Genomic DNA, 20830 nt, shown 5'->3' on the forward strand with positions numbered 1-20830 from the left:
GAGGCATTAAGGAGGCTATATATATATCAGAGCACTTCAGCCTTCACTTAATAGAGATGGTGGACGATATAAACTCCCTGGCACTTTTGATCAATTGTTTATGTCACGTATCAGTAAAGTCTCGTGTGAATAAGGTCACGTGTTTGTAAACCGTAACTCTCGCGAGATCATGTTGTGAAGTGATTGGTCATTAAGTATCCTGATGAAGGCGACAGTGGTCGCTGAAAATTTGATCCCTGTAAATTGTGTGTTGGAATAAAGTTTAACATTTTACTAAAACATGAATGGAACACGTGTTGGAATGTGTTCACCTGGTCTCCGATGTCGTCCGGCTGCCCGCCCACCGGGACCCGCGCGATGCCCGGCAGGTCGATCAGCGTGAGGTCAGGGATGTCCGGACTCTCCACATCCAGCGTGATGAGCCGGGGGCTGATGCACAGCGACTCACCCGCCAGCTGGTTCTGGGCTAACATGGTATATACAACTGTTACACAGGTGTATAACAACAATATACACCAACAGGTGGATAACAATATACACCAACAGGTGGATAACAACAATATACACCAACAGGTGGGATAACCAACAGGTGGATAACAATATACACCAACAAGTGGATATTAAAAATATACACCAACAGGTGGATAACAATATACATGAACAGGTGGATATTAAAAATATACACCAACAAGTGGATAAAAATATACACCAACAGGTGGATAGCAATACACACCAACAGGTGGATAACAATATACACCAACAGGTGGATGACAATATACACCAACAGGTGGATAACAATTTACACCAACAGGTGGATAACAATATACACCAACAGGTGGATGACAATATACACCAACAGGTGGATAACAATTTACACCAATAGGTGGGTTAACAATTTACACCAACAGGTTGATAGCAATGTGACACCAACACGTTATAACAATATTATACACCAACAAATTTGTCAAAATTGTGAAATCATGTGGACAACTGGGGTGGAGCGATTTTGATTGAGAACAGGAGCGTTGATTATGACACAGTGCAGGAGCGTAATGGACCAGATTAAGCCTTTGAGTGAGCAAATTAAGCCTTGTTCATGTGAAGTCACCCAAACCGCGATTCATGATCAGATAACTCGCATTCCGCACATCTGGTCCACCTGCCATACATTCCTTGCAAACCGTGTCCGATCACGATTCGCCTGAGCTACATTTATTGTTGTTTGACGAAAACACGCAAGGTGGCGTGTTATCAATGTCAGGGGTCAACGACCTGCTTGCTGGTGCCCCCCTCCCAGCGTACCTCGGCCGAATGCCGACGTGGTCCCGCCAGAGGCGGTGAAGCTCGTCCTAGAACGGACACATTATTTGACCATTACTTCTCTTTAAGTTGCTGCCACGTAAAAGTTGGTGTTGCATATAAATAAAGAAATGTCACCCGTAATCCATGACCAGGTGAAGTTACATTGAAATCACATTGCGTTCAGACGCAAATCGCGATGCGGGAAAACCGATTCGAAACCACCTCTAGAAGTGGTTTGGGATCGAGGCGCTTTCAATGTGATTTGGAGCGTTCAGATGGAGCCATTTGAAACCTGCTTCGGGGTAAACCACATGTAAAGCGCCTTCACTGACTTCACATGAACACGGCCCTAGGCAAATACATACATTACTCAGGCCTATCTCACCCTGACTTAACCTACATTGTAAACAAGCTGCCTAAAGCACGTCTTTAAACGGCAAGACACTCACCTTTCTTAACTGCTTCTCCCACATCTTCAGGACTATCCAGTTCCCACCTTGTTTCTCCCTTGTCCTCGAAGTGGATGTATCCTCTCCACCCGGACTCAGGGTCCGGACTCTTCTTCAGGCGGAGCTCCAGCGGACATCGGGTCACGATACCTGTTAGATAGAAATGTTCACATTCCAGAATACTAACGTTACTTATTTTTACCTTCGCAGAAGGAAACATATTGTTTTTGTTCAGTTTCTTCTTCTTCCAATCCAAACAATAGAGTCAATGGTCATGACCTGGACCAGATAGACGTCTGTCACCATGGCAACTGGTGCTGCAGCGAAACTCTGTACATTATGTAGTAGAACAGAGTTGCTCACCACATATACACATGCTCACGTCCATGCTTTGAGTAAGAAGTACTGTAGTTTGTTGGGCTAGACAAACATGATGCATTTGCTATGCAAATGTTACCTTTCTAGTTACATTCTCTTCTGATTTCACGGCACACAATTTTCACCATACACAATTTCAATAATCTATTATCATAACATGTTATGTGAAATTTGCTATCTACCGCAACAATATAATATAGACTGGATTGGAATCTTGTCTTGTTAGCTTTCGTCCGCTCCTGTCTACAGTGCCATAACAAGCCGCCATGGTGCCCAAAATCTAATCATGTCGTGGTCTCATGAATCCACCTACTTAATATCAAGACAATCCATCGAAGCTTTCTCGAGTTTACAGACACACACACACACACACACACACACACACACACACACACACACACACACACACACACACACGAACGCCTCTGAAAACATAACCTTCTTGGCGAAGGTAACAAACTTGTAACGTGAACGTACCGCTGCCTCTTGGTAGTTGGACCCCTGAAATAGCCTCCAGACAGGAGCTTTTCCCGGCACTTTGGTCCCCGATGACGACCACAGAAGGCAGGGTGACATCCCTGTCCAACCCGCTGGCTCTCAGCTCGTCCACCAAGTCGATAAATGGTCGGACTTTTTCACGGTAGGTAACGGCCAGGGCAGGCGGCGGTTCCGGGGCCATGTTTGGTTGTCTCTGGTCGTTACTAAGTTAATTCAACGTACTAAGGTTTGAACTTTGTAGAAGGACAAGCAACCGACGCGTCGTCTGCCAGGTACAGGAAGAAACAGCAACTTTGAAGGAAAATGTTCACCGAAACCAAGGAGCTTCCACCGAAACTAACAGGGGTTATTGAGTAGTTTCGGTGACGTAATCAGAGGCCGTGCAACAGGTGGCCCCTCCCACTGCTCTGGCGGCGAGGCCATATTTGGTCTTCCTTGACTTCAAGTTGACCTCGTTAACTTTAAGTTCAACTTAAGCCTTGTTCATGTGAAGTCACCCAAACCGCGATTCGGGTAACTCGCATTCCTCATATCTGGTCCACGTGCCATACATTCCTTGCAAACCGTGTCCGATCACGATTCGCCTGAGCTACATTTATTGTTGTTTGCCTGTGAAAACAGGTAGCGTGTTGTTGATGTCGGAGGTCAACGACCTGCTTGCTGATGCCCCCCTCCCAGCGTACCTCGGCCGAATGCCGACGTGGTCCCAAACTATATACAATCATCGCTCCTCATAGCGCAATGGCTATCTACCAATAGCTATCATCCAAATTTAAAATTGTCTATATATGGCTATTTCAAGATCTGAGTGTACCAGGGTGTTGCCAAGCTTGGGCCAATTTTGTCTAAATTTCCACTTTCAATACAGAAACTTGTACTACAGGTGATACCATGAGTGATTTTGAATTTTTTGATACTGATGAGCGCTCCTTCAAACTTGAGTGCATTACTTTACAATGACACTATACGGACACTACGGGGTACTACAGATCATTTGGCATATAACAACATCATCATCATCATCTATCATCCTCCGAAGAGGTGGAGCAATATACAAAGTTTGATCTCCAGAACTGTTTGTCATTCATCGCGGAGATATGTTCCTCACTGGCCCTCCAAGCCTGTTTCAGTTTCTGTAAGTTTCTTAAGTGTTATGTTTGGACGTCCAACTCTTCTCTTTGTATCAGGGTTCCAAAGTAGAAGCCTACTGGCTGGTTCTTCGCTACGTACAACATGACCGACCAAGCTTCTAAGTCGTCGACATTTAAATGGAAGGAATTAAACTATACATACTTGTATTTATTGGCATAAATGGCATTTGAGGCAAGTCAAGTGTGCTTGAACATCATTAAACATAACTTATTCCAAACAGGACCTCATTTGCATAATTTATGAGGAACTGCTAGAATTAAGCTTTCTATTTGTCGACTGTCATTTGGGTCGAGAATATGAACAACATGATTCATACAAATGGTGATCTTATTTGCATAATCATAATTCGTCAATCGTAAAAGTTAACACTAGAAAAGTAACATTTGCAAAGCAAATGCATAATGTTTACCTTCTGTTATGGCTTACTCAAACCATGCTCAAACACATTCACGCGTATGGTGACAGGAGTCTAAATATAAAATTGCAACATGATGTAACCCAAGTCAACACTAGTTACCATGGTGACAGACGTCAACAAATTAGGTCATTGGCTAGGTCAGAGGTCACTTTGGAGAAGAAGAGGAATAGGAGTGAACTGAGCAAAAAACAAAATATGTTTTCCTTCGGTAAACATAATTAGTTGGCGAAGGTATGAGATCGTGGAACTCTGGAGTCTCTGTGGCTGTTAAGTAACCTCTGACCTTTAGTGGGATCCGCCATTTTGAGCAGCGGTACAAACCAGGTGAGCGTGTTCAACCAAGGAGGTTAAATGACAGAACGCCATTCAACGATGTTCGCCTCATGTGTGAAGTTCCAACTTTACGTTGAGGTGCCAATTACCCCAAATTTGCATAATGTGCACTGGCTTGGGCCCATTGGCTGTTGGCCCATTGTTTTCGGTTAGAGAACTGTCACCATACGCGTGAATGTATATTTGATGGATATAACGTTATCTGTTTTGTACTGTTTGCTTGTGATTGTGCAAGGAGGTTTAAACCCCCTTGGTTGTGTGTAACTTTCATGTAAGTGTAGTATTAACGTTATGTCTTTGTTACTCATTTTTAACCAAGGAGGTTTAAAATCTTGTATTTAACCTTCTTGGTCATTAATATCCAGGCATTACCCATGTCCTTGTACTGGATAACTTTGTCCATGTCAATTGAGAAACGAAGACTTTACTAGTCGCAGCGTGCAAAATACCAGGTTGCGCAGTTGCCCGGGCAACCAAATTTTACTTATTTTTGAACCTAGGTAGCCCAGTGTGCTACCTGAATTTTAAGAATGCCCCCCCCCCAAATGCCCACTTGGCTTGCACCACTGTAGCCTGCAGATGCTTTTTAATTTTAGGTATTAATGGCTATTACTAGTATCAGTTAAGTAAAGGCTGTTAGAAATATTGTCAAAGGCTTATGTAAGTAATATTACTTAATTTGAGGAAAGTAGTAACTTATAGGTGCCGTGGGGCAACCTAAAATTCTGATGGGCAACCTAATTTTTACTGGTTCAAAAAAGTATTTTGTACACTGTTAGTGTGTTGCATTTTACTTGGCCATGTGAATATTTCTCTTTAAAAGTTTGCTAATGAGCATGATTGTAAGCCATTTATAGGTGGTCATCAACATGCAAAAAATTTCCAAAACACTTTACTGGTATAAAACATTTCATTGAGGTAAGAAGTTGCAGAACTCCAGTTGTTCTGTTTCTTTTCAAGACACAAAGCAACAAATATGATGTACTTTGTCGGGAAAGTCACCAAATGTGTTTCCTTATTTGTGTACAGAGTACTAGTGAATAATGATGATGGGGGAAGCCAGCGGCAGTAGTGAGGACCCCAGGTGCAGTATGTCTGAACACAGCCTCACAAACAGACAAGAGCCCAACTATACAGACAGTGTGAAACTACCAGACACAGATCACAGGGACTCCCAGTCTGAACAGGTATGCATTACAGCAAGGTTTGATGAGGTCATAGATACAACTATAAGTTAAGTATAGATACAACTGCAGGTCATTAGACCACCCACACAAACCATTATAAGGCCACACCAATTTAATTTCTTGGTTAACGGATTTTTCTAGAAAAATAATGGAGCGGGCGGGCGAAAAAAAAAAAAAAAAAACAGGCCTAGGCATCCTATTTTGGCCAAAAATGGTATAATAGGAGCCATGAAGTCAACACACCAGGCTGGTTCAAAATTTAAACAATGATTTTTGAACTTTTAATGATACCATTGCATTGAAAGATGGAATGACTGTAACAACTAGGATGAAAAGGACTGTTTTCAACTGTTCAGGGCAAAATATGATCATTTTGCAGTAGATTCTGAATTTTTATTTTTATTTGCAAATCAGAAAAAAATTAAGCGGGCGAATCCGTTAACCAAGAAATCAAATTGGTGTGGACCATTAACAGTTGAGGAGACAGATACCGGTCCAAACGGGATGGAATACCTTGCTGACTGTAGACTCAACTCTACGAATACTAGACGTATACTTAACTGTAAGAAATTGTGATACTGAAGCTCAAATAAAGTCAAAGATGTTTGAGACGACCACCAGGGGACTGAGGAAAAGTGGTCTTCTTATACAGGAGGTCTTCTTACACAAAAAGCATGGCGCCAAGACAATATATTATTAACAAAAAAAAACACAGAAAATGTCCACCCATTTTACAATAGACTGCCCCATCGACTCAGCTGGGGTCGTTTTACATTGCACAGAGACTGTCATGCTGTCAAAACCAACATGGCAAACTTGCCAATTCCAAGATTTCTCACTAGTTATCATGTTGTGACACACTATTGAAAACAAGAGTTCCGAGATCTCATACATCCATGAAATATGGGCTTGATATGTAAATTTCTTCTTTAATTATGAAAATGACCTCTGCATTAACATAATATATGCATCATGATGTTAACTTTTGATTAACTTACTTGACCTTGACCTTCGTCTTCCTAAGACTTACCAGCATACCAAATATCATCACAATCCATAAGGGCGTTATGCTGACTACAAATGTGCGGAAACACAAACTCACACACAGACAGACAGACAGACACACACACACACACACAGACAGACGCGCCAAAACAATACCTCCATTTTTCATGGAGGTAATGATGTAGTTGTTATAGGCAGAGATTGGGCCATGTGCAGTCCCTAATTAGTGCACTTGTCCACCTTCAGGACAAGTAGTTGGGACCAGCTGTCGGCTTATTACTTACAGAGCTGGTTGCTTTGGCAACTTGACTACAATTTAAATCTTTATTACTCTGTGAAAAACTTAATATTTCTTTATTCATCATGTAGTACAATTTTTTATCAGGAAGTAAACACTAACTGGTAATAAGGAAGAAGACAAAAATTGGAGAAAAATTGTAGATAACAAAAGTTTGACCAAGGACACTACTAGTAGGTTATATTGGAATGAATAATGTCGTTGGGTTGACCATGGAATTACAAAATGTAGGTGACGGTGACTACCAAAGACATTAAGTGTAAATTCTTCTTATTGGGTATATACATTTTGACAACACTACTGTCTAATGAATCACAGGTTTTTATATTGACTTTTGATTGATTTCAATGTTTTTATGTATAATTACAGTCAGACAAAGAGGAAGACAGTGGTGACAGCAGTACAGGTGGGGAAACAGAGCCAGCTACTTCAGACAAGTCCATCAAGGTTAAACAGCTATCTTCAAAGCTATACGAATGCCAAGAGTGCAGCTGTACAGGACTAACCCGGTACCAATTAAAGAATCACATAGTACGGAAACACACCAAACAATACCCCTTTGTCTGCGAGGAATGCGGCTATTGTTGTATCAACAGGAGGGACTTCAAAAACCACCAACGAATCCACCTGAAAGACAAGCCCTTCCGGTGCATGAAGTGTGATTTCCGCACCAGTTTTCAGAGCAGTCTACACAGACACATGACGGACCACTTTGGTACACGGATGTTCACCTGTGGGGTTTGTGGCTACCGTGCGGTATACACTACTGTGGCTAAACACATGCTGACTCATGTTGGGGAAGTGAGAACGGATGTGTTCAAGTGCACACAGTGTACGTTTGTAACAACTGACAGGAGTGAGCTGAAAGAGCACGTTGAAAAGGCAGGGCATGACCAACCTTCCTGTCCACCCACCAAACAGTTCATCTGTGGGTATTGTGACTTCAGGACGAAAAAGAGAGAAAAACTGAAGAGACACAAACGGGAGGTTCATAACGACGGTGGGCATGAGACTCCAAAGCAGAAGAAAGGGAGCAAAAGTTTCCTCTGTGAGACGTGCGGTTACTCTACACCACTGAAAACTGACCTTGAGATCCACAGTAGAATTCACACCGGGGAGAAGCCATACATGTGTGAACAGTGTGGGTACACGTGTGCCCGCAAGAACGCTCTCAAAATACACATGTACAAACACACCGGGCAGTACCCCCACATCTGCCAATACTGTGGGTACAAAGCCGTACGAAAGTTGGACCTAACCAACCATGTAAGAATACATACCGGGGAGAAGCCTTACAAATGTGACCTGTGTGACTTTGCTTCTGCCTTTAAGTGCAGCGTCAGAAAACATATGGTCAAACATTCTGGGGATAAGTCACATGCATGTGACAAGTGTTCTTATAGAACAGGCTATAAGGCAGCCCTGGATATGCACATGAAAGTTCACACTGGGGTTAAGCCTTACATTTGTAAATACTGCAATTATGCCTCTGCTTACAAGGTGAGCCTTGTAAAGCACATGTCCAAACACCATGCTGATGAGAAAGGCTCACATCTGTCCATGGAGAGTGAAGCAGCCAGCTCTATAACAACACAAGATGCTACAGGGGGAAATGAGGAGAGTGATTGGTTTAATCATTATCTTGGCTTCCAACCTTTAAATACAACAGATATGTGAAGCCAGTACTACTAGTAATCCCAAGTAGAGGTTTTGGTCTTACTAATAATAATTATGATGTAGAGATCAAATATGACTCTGTCAAATGACTTCTTCATGCTAACTTAGTAATGCCTGTCTTATTCTTGTACCAAGTGAAGTGCTTGCTCTGGGAAACCATGACTAGATCAGAACCATTGAGAAGAAGAACTTGAGGATTGATACAGCATCTGAAGTTGAACCAAGTTTGAATTTGTGTTTTGTCCATTTCAAAACAGACCTTCATTAATTTTTGTTTACTTAAAATGTACATATTTAGAGATTTGTAGTTGCTGATTAGGCCACACTCATTTAATTTCTTGGTTAACGGATTCGCCTGCTTCATTTTTTTCTGATTTGCAAATAAAAATAAAAATTCAGAATCAACTGCAAAATGCTCAGTTTGCCCTGAACAGTTGAAAACAGTCCTTTTCATCCTAATTGTTAACAGTTATTCCATCTTTCAATGCAGTGTTATCATTAAAAGTTCAAAATTCATTGTTTAAATTTTGACTTCATGGCTCCTATTGTACCATTTTGGGCCATAATAGGATGCCTAGGCCTGTTTTTATTTTTTTCGCCCGCCCGCTCCATTATTTTTTCTAGAAAAATCTGTTAACCAAGAAATTAAATTGGTGTGGCCTTAGATCATGAAAGTGATTTTTGTGTATATAGTATACGTAGCTGCTATGGGCAAAGTACTTGTAGTCTCAATTAGCATTTTTGTTGAACTGAACATGTATATTGGCCAATAAAAAATTTAGTGGTACATGTACGATCTCAAAGTATGACTGTATGTTAAGTTCTTTGTTGTAAGGCACAGGTACATAACACCTAGCATGATAGGTGAATAAAATATATACAAATCTGCATTGAGTGGTTACATATCGATCTTAACACTGTCTTACTTAGTGGTACTTAGGCCGCGTTCATGTGAAGTCAGTGAAGGCGCTTTACATGTGGTTTACCCCGAAGCTGGTTTCAAGTCACAAATCACATTGAAAGCGCCTCGATCCCAAACCACTTCTAGAGGTGGTTTCGAATCGGTTTTCCCGGCCGCATTGCGATTTGCGTCTGAACGCAATATGATTTCAATGTGACTTCACTTGGTCGTGGATTATGGGGTGATATTTCTTTATTTGTATGCAATACCAAATTTTACATGTCAGCAACTTGAGTAGTAATGGTCAAATAATGTGTCTGTTCTAGGACGAGCTTCACCGCCTCTGGCGGGACCACGTCGGCATTAGGCCGAGATACGCTGGGAGGGGGGCACCAGCAAGCAGGTCATTGACCTATGACAATAATAACCTAGCGTGTTTTCATCAAACAACAATGAATGCGGTTTCGGAGAATTGTGATCGGGCACGTTTTAAAAGGAATGTATGGCACGTGGACCAGATGTGAGGAATGCGAGTAACCCGAATCGCGGTTTGGGTGACTTCACATGAACAAGGCTTTACTTATTCGTAAACCTCCAGGCTGTATTAAAATGCCCACCAGACCTGCACAGGGGGCTAGCTTTAACTACTCCAAGCAGAGGTTGTGGCTTTGGCTTATTTTTGGCATTATATTGGACTTTCTTTCTTGTAGCAGAGAAAGATAACTTTAAATTAGAGATAGCAACAACACAATGTTTTTGTCACATGCAGAACTGCACGATTTAATACAAATATAAAGTTCTGATCCAGATACAAATACGTATGATGAACAGCAGCAGACTGGTTTTGTGGTAAAAAAACATAACAATATAGCCTGCCTGGGTCAGACTATACCAGTCAAGCACCATATCTCCATGTTCAACTGATATCAGTTTTTACGAATGCTTGACAAAAGTGAGGTACAGTACTGCAGAAATCAGGTCCAAAATAACGTAAGGGTAATGTACCTGAATAGGCTTACACCCAAGTACAGTATTTGACAATTTTGTTACTAAAAACATGTTATTCCTTGAACAGAGATAAAAATTTAGCCCTGAAAAAGATGAAATCCTTGAACTTTCAGAAGCATTGGTTAGTGCAAAAGATACATGTACTTGCTGAGACTTGCAATTTGTTGCAAGAAACAAAACTGGTATTTACAAATCATATATCTGAAGTCTTAATGAACATGCATGTTCTTGTTTATTGAAGATCACTGGTTACTTTGTCCAAATTGTTCATGTTCAGACCTATACCTCCCATACCAGTACATGTACCTGTACCTGATGTTAACTTAAGGTTTGCAGCACTAGTTGCCTCTGTTGTCATGTCACAAACATGAGGAAAAACCTTACAGTAATGCTGCCATATGAAAATAATAGACCAACCAAAAACAGGTGGAGTGTTAGAAGTGTTACTGGTTTGTGTGTTGAAAGTCAACTCCATGCTGCTTTTGATAAATATAACGTAAGTACAACTTGAACATTTAACAAAATGTTAACAATAACATAATGGCAACATAATATGTATGTATGGTAATATAAGTGGCCCCAAATGACTTGTCCATGCAACAAAAATGTCTTTGTATTGATAAGAAACTGAAAGAAACAGAACAGTTGGAAAATTATCTGTCACATTTTTATCAATTCCTCTGTCTTCATGTAGATTTAACAATGAAGTAAACTCAGCAAGATGGAAGCCTTTGGTAAAAAAAGTTGGTGTACTGGATATCAGTGATCCATTTTTTGACATGAAACAAAAAACCTTGTGCCAAATGACAACAACATAATTTAGACTAAGACTAGTAAGAGTCAACAAAGTCTAAAGATTTGAAGCATCTACACCTTTTACAAGCCAGATAAGTATTTCCCAGGCTAAGCTGCTGTGATAAGCTACTAGCTGCATAGTAGTTTGTCAAACAATGTTTTTAATCGGCATTTTCACTTTGTTTGCACTATTCTCTGCTTCAATAGCTGTGACACGGTGGGTAGCTGTCCTTTCCTCTGTGAAGTGGCTGGACTTCCTGGCAATGTTCTGGACAGTTTGTTAACCAAAGCTGGAGCCGAAGTGTTGATGGTAAAGCTGGACTCTCTCCCGTCAGTGGAAACTGCTAATCTTCTGGCCACTCTGTTGTGGTTACTGTCTGACACCTTGATTGGACTAGTGGCTATGCCGGTGTCAACAGGTAGATTTCCGATTGTGGATAACTTTTGACAGAACTCAGAGTCATTTACGTTGTCATCTGCCACAAGGCACAGGACGTCTTTTGAGGGGCTGATCTCAAAATCATCCATGGACTGATCTGCATCGAAAAAGGAGTCAAAGAAGTTGTCTTCAACTGTTGAGTCCATCTTGACATTATTTGTGGGCAGGCCAAGTTTTTCACAAAGCTCACTCATAGTCTCACTCAGACGCTTCTTGCTCCCTTGCAGGCTCTGTTGCTCATTAGACTGGGAACAGGCCATCTTCGAGGATGTAGCACTGTCAGGGACAGTTCTATTTGGCACATCTTTCTCTAAAGTTGTGTTCATCTGTGCATCTATCTGATTGTATTCATATGTACCATTGTGTCCACTTCTATCCTCTTGCAGAGGGCTACTGGTATCAGAAGGTTGCTGTTTTGCTTGTGCCACACTAACACTAGCTGTTACAGCTTTACTTTTAGCTGGCATTCTCTGCAGACCTAGACTTGTGGTTTTTCCTTTCTGGCTGCCCTGTAGTCTTGCTAGCGCGTGCTGGCTGTTAGAGATGGAAAACTGTCCTACGTACTTGGTTCTTTTGTCTGAGAGTGTGTTACCACTTGTCGTCCCTCTGGGCTGGTAGCCGGCGAACTGTTTCTTGTTCCCCAACAATTCACTGATCTTTCGTTTAGAAACGGAGGCTGAAGAGTTTACAGTTAACGTCTTCTGTTTATCAGTCTGTAGATATGACTTCTGAGTACATGTAGACAAGGCTGGGGAAGAGGGAGCTGTGCTTGTTGAATTTCGCAGGGCAGAAACTTTGGTTCTCTTCCTTGGACCTGTCCCAGTGCTTAATGCCCTCTTTGCAGGTCTGATAACAGAGTCTGTTGTGTGGTTAGGTTCTGCATCCTTAGCCACATGTCTCCTCACTGCTGGGTAAGACTGCTGGGGTGTTACTACACTTGGTTTTCCGAGATATCTGTTCAGTGACGAAGGGTTGAGTATCTTTGTACTTGGTGCTGCTGCATTCTGGGTCAGATGTCTGATGGTGTTGGGCTTGCTGACCTTTCCCCTTCCCTGTCTGACCTTTGAACTGGAAGCAATCTGTCTAGTATATGCATCAACAGTGAAAGTTTTCTTCTTGTCCTCTGGATTCTTCTCAGTACTCTCACTTCTTGTGTTTGGAGCACTTACAGAGGATGCAGCGAGGGTTTGGGGACTTTTCTTTGGACCACATCCATTGTAGACGGTGAATGCTGAGTTGGGGCTTCTCAAAATGGGAGCTGCCTTGGACAAGTTGGGCTGTGAGGATACATGCTCTAACTTTGTATCCTGGGACGACTGGGACTTGGGACTCAACGCCTTACCTATGGGGAGGGGGGCAAGGCACATTCTCGGAGGGGAGGGGGGCTTTTCTGTGAAGAGATTGCGAGCTACGTTTGTCTTTGCCGTGCTTGGCTGTACTTTTGTTGTGCCTACCCTGAACTGTGTTGACTGTGTTGTTTGCAGACTTGTAGTAGGGCTGGTACTAACCACAGCTCCCTTCTGTACAGCCAGTCCTGACAGTCTGTTCACAGCGGTGTCTGTCACCCCACCTTCAGCAGGTCCCTGGGACAAACTTCCACTACCATTGGACACATTTCCTGACAAGTCTACGTCTGTTGTCAAGTCCACCGTGTCGATGTTATACTGCAGAGATGAGAGTGAAGAACACTCACTGGAAGTCGAATTCCTCCGTGTGCCTCTGATACTGGAACTGCCTGAGTCGGACAGTAAGCTGCCTCTGCTGGCCACAGAAGATGAAGGGAGTTGTGCAGCTGTGGGGTCGTCTGATTGAAGTTCCCAGGAGACGATGTGAATCTGCGAGGGAGGGATGGAGGGCGGGGTGTCCTGCCAGCGACACACGGGGTGACTCAAGTCATCACACTGCAGCCAACGGTTACCTGGGGACAGCCAAATAAGATGCAAGTTAGCACATGTGCCAGTAATTGTTTGATATGGCAATTTTTTTCAGGAACATTTCTAAGCCTTTTGTAATCTTGGCGCTCTGAAACGGTAATTCCTGCATTTGGAAGGGAAAGCTTTGCTGGTAGACTAAGCTTGTCTTTACATGTCAATTTTCGTTTACGAGGATAATGAATTGGGCCAGACTTCTGTCATCAGTGGCAAAATTTCTTCAAATGACACTCGCTAGAACACTGGTCCTAATTAAGCAGTGTAAGCATCACTGTTCACAAAAAACATGTCATTACCTTGTATGTCCCTGATGTAGGCTACAAAGTGCTGCGGGTGAGTCTGATATCTGATGACAGCAGACAGCCTGTACTGTCTGTCCTGGTAGGTACAGTCCAGATCCTCCAGTCTGTTGTGAGACAGTCCGTTCACCAGGTGCAGCATCACAAACGGGGGCAGTCTGTACACACAGAAACCAGACCGTTAGTGTCTCTCAAATAAACAAGAAACAAGAGTTCTGAGATCTCATACCTCCATGAAATATCGGCTTGCTTTGTCATACTTCATTTCAACATGTCCTCATTAATTATGCAAATGACCTCTACATTAACATAATATATGCATAGTGGTGTTAACCTTTAAGTAAATTACACATGTCACAAGGTATAAAATTCCCATCATAGCATGTTCAGGACATAAGATACGTATACAAAAACCGGAAGTTTTGCTGCAGTACCAAGGTCATCCATCAGGAGGCCCATATTTGACCTTCGTCTTCCTAAGACTTACCAACATACCAAATATCATCACAATCCATAAAGGAGTTATGAAGTTATGCTGACAACAAATGTGCGGAAACACAAACACACACAGACAGACACACACACATACATGCCAAAAACAATACCTCCATTTTTCATGGAGGTAAAAAGTCAGATTTACACCTCCATAAACTACTTTTTGTGAACGTATTGCACAGCTAGAACTGTAGAAAGTAAATGATTGAAGCTGTAGACGGTCTAGCAAGACGACAAGAGCACATCTTGTTTTATTCATTGTTGTCAATTTCTCTGCCGAGCTCTTTTTTTCCCAACAGACCTGACCTGTAGTTTTCAATTCTGGGACTTAATTTCTTGTGTCTGACCTTCTGTGGTCATCACTTGACCTGAAGGTAACCAAACAAAACCCTGCCAGTAACAAAAGTTATACTAACCGGCTGAATACCATCCTCCTCTTCTGCCCTGGAGCTCCACAGCTGAAACAGCTGCGCAGGTGGTACGCCTGGAGCAGGCTGAAGTCAGGTGTCACACTTGGGAAGGTGGGAAGTACCTTGGTCATCCTGCAGCAAAACATGGAAGGAAAGTCAATAGTAATTCTTACCCATGTTTTTCTCACTCTGATGTGTCACAAATACTATTAAAAAAAGGTCACATTTGAGAGCAGATACATGTACATCATATTTCACTCCATCTCACACCCCATGCAAACATGGACTGTTCCATATCAAGCTTTTGCAGAAATGGACCTGCCCTAATAATAAGTAAGTTACTTCTATCCACCTACTATCCCAATATCACCACACTCCCAGAGTTCTAGTGAGCCTGAAATTTTTTTCCTTTCAAAGACTTCGAAAATTTTTAAATGTTGATGTTTTGAAACTCTATTTGATGGTACATATACCTGCCTGGTACACTAAATTGTAAATCCCTCTTTTTATATCTACACAAGTTTTTTCCTGTCAAAGATGACGGACTTGGCAAAATCTCGTCTGTCACGATCTTCAAAACTACGTCAAATGATAAAAAGACAGACGCTAGCTAGAACACTGCACCTCCAAAAAGAGATTCCAAAATTGACAAACTGACCTGGTTTATATGGAAATACATGTACATATATGTGTACTACACATTGCTTACCTGTCTGATTTGGTGAATCCACACTTGTCACAGCTGAACTGCCAGTCATACTCCATCCTGAACAGGTCCTCAATCAGCCAGTTCTCCCGGAGCAGCAGCGGCAGGGCGAACACTGGACTCTCGTTCTTCCCCAACTCACAACGCAGTGTCGGACGCAACGACTCAAACACCTTCTGTCTCACGTCGTGAAGAATCTCCGTAGCACGCTCCACACAGATCAGTTCTTCTGAGTTTTGCGCGGCTTTAGGAAACTTCAACTTTTCTGGTGTCTTCCTGGTTTTCTGGTAGTTGGACAGAAGGTCCTGAGCTTGCTGATAGGCGAGGTGGAGTGTTTTCACGGTGCCTTCCCCGTTTCCATTGAGCTGGGAAAGACGATGGCGCAGAATCTGACTGTGAACTAACATGCACATAGCCGCATCTAGCCAGCAGAGGGAGTGGGCGTTTGTCCACTGTATTGTGCAGTCCTCTTCAGACATATGGTCATCTATGATTGCGCTGTGGGCAGCCGTGGGAATTCCCTGAGACATGCTTGAGTCTGGCACGAAATGCTGAGCCAGCTTTACAGTGCCATCTTGCCCTGAATCAGTATGCAACTGTAGTGCTACATCCTCTGGGGTTGATTGCTTAGATGAGCTTGAATCTGTCAAGGCTGAATGTCGAGTCTGCTTTACTCTCTCTTCAGCTGAATCTGTTAGCAAACACGGTGCTGCTTTCTGAATCTCTGTTGAGTTAGGTGTGCTTGAATCTCCTGACACAGAATTCTGTGCCAGCTTCACAACGCAGTCTACCTGTGAATCTGTACACAGATGTGGTGCTATGTTCTCAGGCTCTGATGCTGTTGTGAGACTGTTGTTACGTACTGATGTGGCTTTACCCTGACTAGGAGAAACTAAACCTTCTCCAAGTGGAAAGATGTCATCCAAATCCAAATCCCAGTCACAAGGGCTGCATGCAGTACCCATCAGTGCACTGCTGTTTTCAGAGAACATTGACATCAAGTCCTTGCTGGCAAGTCCCTGAGAAAAGATGTCTGTTGGTGAGGATGGCAACTTTACCATGTCATGTATTGCTGTAGTGGTTGTCTTAACTGATTGGTATGGAGCAAACTTAGAAGTAGCCGATTTATTGCAGAATGTACCTAAAGAACGGAAAGACAGGCCACCATCTGACTGTTCACTCAAAGAAGCACCGGATTGTGTCATCCCCTCCCCCTGCTTGAGAGGTAATGGTTTCTTCCATGCCTGGAATGTTCCACTTGATAGCGAGGGGGGTGAAACGTCACAGATAATGGGAGGGGTGGGAGCAGTGACGTGGTTGATCTGTGTGACAGGAGGTAGCGAGGACTTGCGCTTCTTGCGGCGCTGGCTGACGAGATCTGAGCTGTTACGTACGATGGTGTACTTGAACATGTCCGTACAACCCATTGGGAAAGTACACTGTAGAGGGAAAGAAGCCATGTACATGTATCAGCAATTCTATCATATCAAAGTCTCTACCATGTTGTACACAATTATTCAATGTGTGCATGTATTGAATGAACGCTATTAACTATTCCACAAAAGATTGGTGGTGTTAAAATAAGTTCTAAAAGTTGAGAGTGCCATCACATTGTTGCAGTAAATTACTGTCAATATATAATTAAGGAGATTATAAGACAGTCAGACTAGAAATTGAATCCAATGACATTACCAGACACAACATTTTTTTAGGAAAAAAAATGTGTTTCCTGTTTCCTGACCGACCCTAGAAAATACTGCTGGCCTTAGGCTTTTTTGGGGGGTGGACCCCTGCAATTTTTCGAGCTGATCAACCTTTTCTAGCTCCATGATCTGACGTGTTGGTGAAGAACTGTTGTACAATCAGTTTTCAAACATTGACATTGAAAATATAAGTGTCCTCATGCAAGTTTTACTTTGTTAAACTGTATAAACTTGATTAATTGATAGCCAACGTCTAAGAAAAAAAAAGATAATCCCTACCTACTGACCCTAATTTTTTCAGGACTGAAACAGGAAACACAACATTTTTTCCTAGGCCTAAGAAGAAGACCTGTACTTACATCATCATCTTGGCACATATAACAGGCCTCGTCTGAGCTCCACTGGTACAGCACCAGCTGTCTCCTCTTCCCCCTGGTCTGACACTCCTCACACCACACAGGGTCACCAGACATCATGTCTGCAAGTATAAGTACAAACTGTCATGTAAGAATACAACATTGTCAATTGAAAATCGACATGGTGTATTCTGTAGCACCTGAGGTACCAGCCCGACCACAGGTTAGATCGCCCAGTGGTTGAATATTATCTATGTCATGCCCACCCAAGAAAACAATCCTTTCAATGTGAAACATACCAACATTTCATGCCTCTTAGTCTCATGCCTCAGTCTTCATGCCTCAAAAAATTGTAACAATGTACGTAAATTCCTAGCCTGGGTGCCATCCAAATTTGTAACGGCTACCCCAAGATTTTTTTGGGGTAGCCGTTACAAATTCAGATGGCACCCAGGCTAGTAAATTCCAACGTCAGAAACCAATACTAGTATTTGAATTTTTGAAAGTGGCTCACGAGAAGTGTATTTCGATTATTCTACAGAACATTTGGAAACCCATGTGATAATAGCTATCGCTTGTTATTAGCTAGGAGGGTGAATGGGCCTTCAGGACAGGACACACTATGATTACATTGTGATCTCCCATCAGTTAGCGGCACCCTGGACCCTACTACTAGCACTAGTGTTGTGGTTGGCGTTAGGAAGGGCATCCAGCCGTAAAAAAATCTTGCTTCAAAAAATGACTTGCACTTGATGCAAGCACATCTAACCACCAGTTTTGGGGGGAAAAGACTGGATAGAGACCAAGAGAGAGGAAGGGAAGAACTCACTTCAAGCATGGGGAAACAGAAACTCTTGTCAGAAATGTACAAATGCATATTGCATTCTAACAAAATTCAAACACAAAACACAGGCTGGATACTACGAAATATAACAAAGATTGGTTTGATTTGATGTAACAAAGGTCGAGGGGAAGGCAGAAGAAAAAATGGGCCGACAACATCCAAGAATGGACAGGAAAAAATCCCTCGGAAACCCTAACCCTAGCTCACAGCCGAGAGGGATGGCGGCAGATGGTCAGACACTCCACCATGCAGTGCCCCCACGACCCTGGCCTGGGTTAAGGGACCAAGGTACAAGGTACAAGGTAACAAAGGTCGATACTGTCATAAATATTCAACAAAAACGTCATGGTAAAACACGAAATTACTTTTTAAAAGGCCTTTACAAAACAGAGAGCCAAGGAAATGTGCCCTAGGTTCAGCTTGTAACAGAACATGGTCACGTCAGAAAGACACAAAACAACGTTATAGCAACGTTCGAACATGGAACGTCTGGCAAGCCTTGGGGGAGGGGGGCTGACTTTCCAAAACAAAACTGCAATCCAATAACACCGGAACTGTGAGCCTTCATATTGCTATATATTACAGAGAACAACCTAATTTAAGGGATCCGTGTCTTGGAGGCAGCTAAAAATCGGATTTGTTTTGTTTAAAGAAACGTTAAAACTCAACGCACGTGCAAGTAACATTTAGCTGGAAAAGTAGCATGGCTACACACGAATCGACTAGCAATGTTTGTGCTAAATAAAACGGCATTTTCCGCAACAATTCACCACAAATGCGTCTCAAGCAGTACGTTAAACCTCAAAATACTTACTTCAACATTCTATGCCGTTATAAGTCGTCAAAACTTCTGAAAATGCTGAAGAAAACGCCGCTTTCCTCCTCACATGGGCGGCCATCTTGGAAACGCGCGAATAACGTTTGTAGCTGACCAACATAAAGATTTAATAAGTGCCTTAAAATATCTCCCTTCATTTAAAAAAATGTAAAAATGCAATATTTTATATAGGACTTTGAGTTTAATTTGATTTTGTTATTAGATGATCAACTTTAAAATGAGAGTCAGACAATGGTTTAGAGTCTTGTTGTTGAGTGATTGGGCACTGAAATCGAAACATTGAACACCCGACCTATTTTTCTGGCAGAGGTCAAAGGTCGATCACGAGTTGTTGATAACTTCCTGTTCTGACACTAGTAATGTAGTAGGAGGATGTTAAGTTTCGCTTTATTAATTCCGCCTGGTGCTTTGTGACTGCTGTAGTCTGCTGCTTCCGTGTTCAGGGTTCCGTTTTTGTTTCCCAGGTAAATTTGTACCTTTACTGTTTTGCGCTTTTTAGGAAAACAGAGACAGAAAATAAAAATGGTTAACAGGTAAACATCTGTTCAAGGAGGTTTAAAATCAAACCTTCTTGATCTGTTCAGAAAGAAAGTGAAAGTGATCTCGAACCAGTTTAGCTCATTGCAGAGCTCATCTTCCACTGGTCGTGACAGAGAAGACAGATGCTATGTACAGTATTTACAGGTTCATTGTACCGGGGAAATTCCCCTAGCTCATAATTTTTCGACAAGCACAAACAGTGGATCACGGCTAACGTCCCGTCCTAAGGACTGCGATCCTTAACAGTAGCGTGCATGTCGGGTGAGCGACAACAGCCGGGATTCAAACTCCTAACCTCTTAGTCCAGAGGCAGGATCGCTAACCACTGGACTACGCACGCTACTACTGTATTAGTTAATGTAGTTAACGTTTAATAGATATGATAAATCGTGTTATAATATGATTACACTTTACAGCCAGGGGTTTGCGTTATGCAGTCAAGCTAATAAGCAACTGCCTTACTTTTGATTGCCTGGCTCTTTTTAAATCTGAGCCTTTGTTTGATTTTCAAATTGATATTAACCAAAATATTTACTTTAGTAGGACTATAATAATACCACAAGTAATTCTGTTGGAAATTATGAATTTCCTCTAACTTTCAGGGATCTTGAGATCTGAAGAGGACGATGTCATCAGGGAAACTGCAGAACAGCCTGATGGAGATCCTGGTGGTGGTGGGGATGGACCAGCACACAGGACTGGTGCCTGATTATGTACCTGGTGGACAGGTGGGGAACAGTTTGACTGCTCTAGAGAGATGTTTGCAACACCACACACGGTCAACACCACACACGCAAGCCGTTTTCCGTAGATCGCAATCGGCCGTTTTAATTCTACGTAGACGGACCACCCTAATATTTTTGCGTAG

The 20830-nt window shown here is 42.3% G+C and overlaps 4 protein-coding genes across 4 annotated transcripts in view; 2 read left to right on the forward strand and 2 right to left on the reverse strand.

Annotated features, from left to right (window-relative positions):
- The window catches only part of LOC109465141 (interferon-induced GTP-binding protein Mx1-like), a 15177-nt gene extending 12247 nt beyond the window's left edge, over positions 1-2930 (reverse strand). Inside the window, exons 1-3 of the mRNA XM_019762288.1 lie at positions 2607-2930; positions 1752-1901; positions 312-466 (exon numbers count right to left, since the gene is read on the reverse strand). Of these exons, the coding sequence (XP_019617847.1) occupies positions 312-466; positions 1752-1901; positions 2607-2808 (507 nt within the window). The 5' untranslated portion in view covers positions 2809-2930. The remainder of the gene's footprint in view (positions 1-311; positions 467-1751; positions 1902-2606) is intronic.
- Positions 2931-7400: 4470 nt separating this feature from the next.
- LOC109465144 (zinc finger protein 525-like) lies at positions 7401-9012 on the forward strand. Its single transcript, XM_019762291.1, has one exon. The coding sequence runs from the start codon at positions 7672-7674 to the stop codon at positions 8695-8697; it is 1026 nt and encodes a 341-aa protein (XP_019617850.1). The 5' UTR covers positions 7401-7671; the 3' UTR covers positions 8698-9012.
- Positions 9013-10433: 1421 nt separating this feature from the next.
- Positions 10434-19502, reverse strand: LOC109465135 (SUMO-specific isopeptidase USPL1-like). Its single transcript, XM_019762277.1, has 6 exons — positions 19399-19502; positions 17744-17862; positions 15685-17120; positions 14982-15107; positions 14068-14228; positions 10434-13758 (listed from the first exon to the last, which is right to left on the reverse strand). The coding sequence occupies exons 2-6, from the start codon at positions 17858-17860 to the stop codon at positions 11576-11578; spliced, it is 4023 nt and encodes a 1340-aa protein (XP_019617836.1). The 5' UTR covers positions 17861-17862; positions 19399-19502; the 3' UTR covers positions 10434-11575.
- Positions 19503-19744: 242 nt separating this feature from the next.
- Positions 19745-20830, forward strand: part of LOC109465149 (DENN domain-containing protein 3-like) — a 28467-nt gene continuing 27381 nt past the window's right edge. Inside the window, exons 1-2 of the mRNA XM_019762299.1 lie at positions 19745-19886; positions 20565-20683. Of these exons, the coding sequence (XP_019617858.1) occupies positions 20589-20683 (95 nt within the window). The 5' untranslated portion in view covers positions 19745-19886; positions 20565-20588. The remainder of the gene's footprint in view (positions 19887-20564; positions 20684-20830) is intronic.

Source organism: Branchiostoma belcheri, unplaced genomic scaffold, assembly GCF_001625305.1.
Source record: "Branchiostoma belcheri isolate BF01 breed outbred unplaced genomic scaffold, Haploidv18h27 scaffold149, whole genome shotgun sequence".
Lineage (NCBI taxonomy): Eukaryota > Metazoa > Chordata > Leptocardii > Amphioxiformes > Branchiostomatidae > Branchiostoma > Branchiostoma belcheri.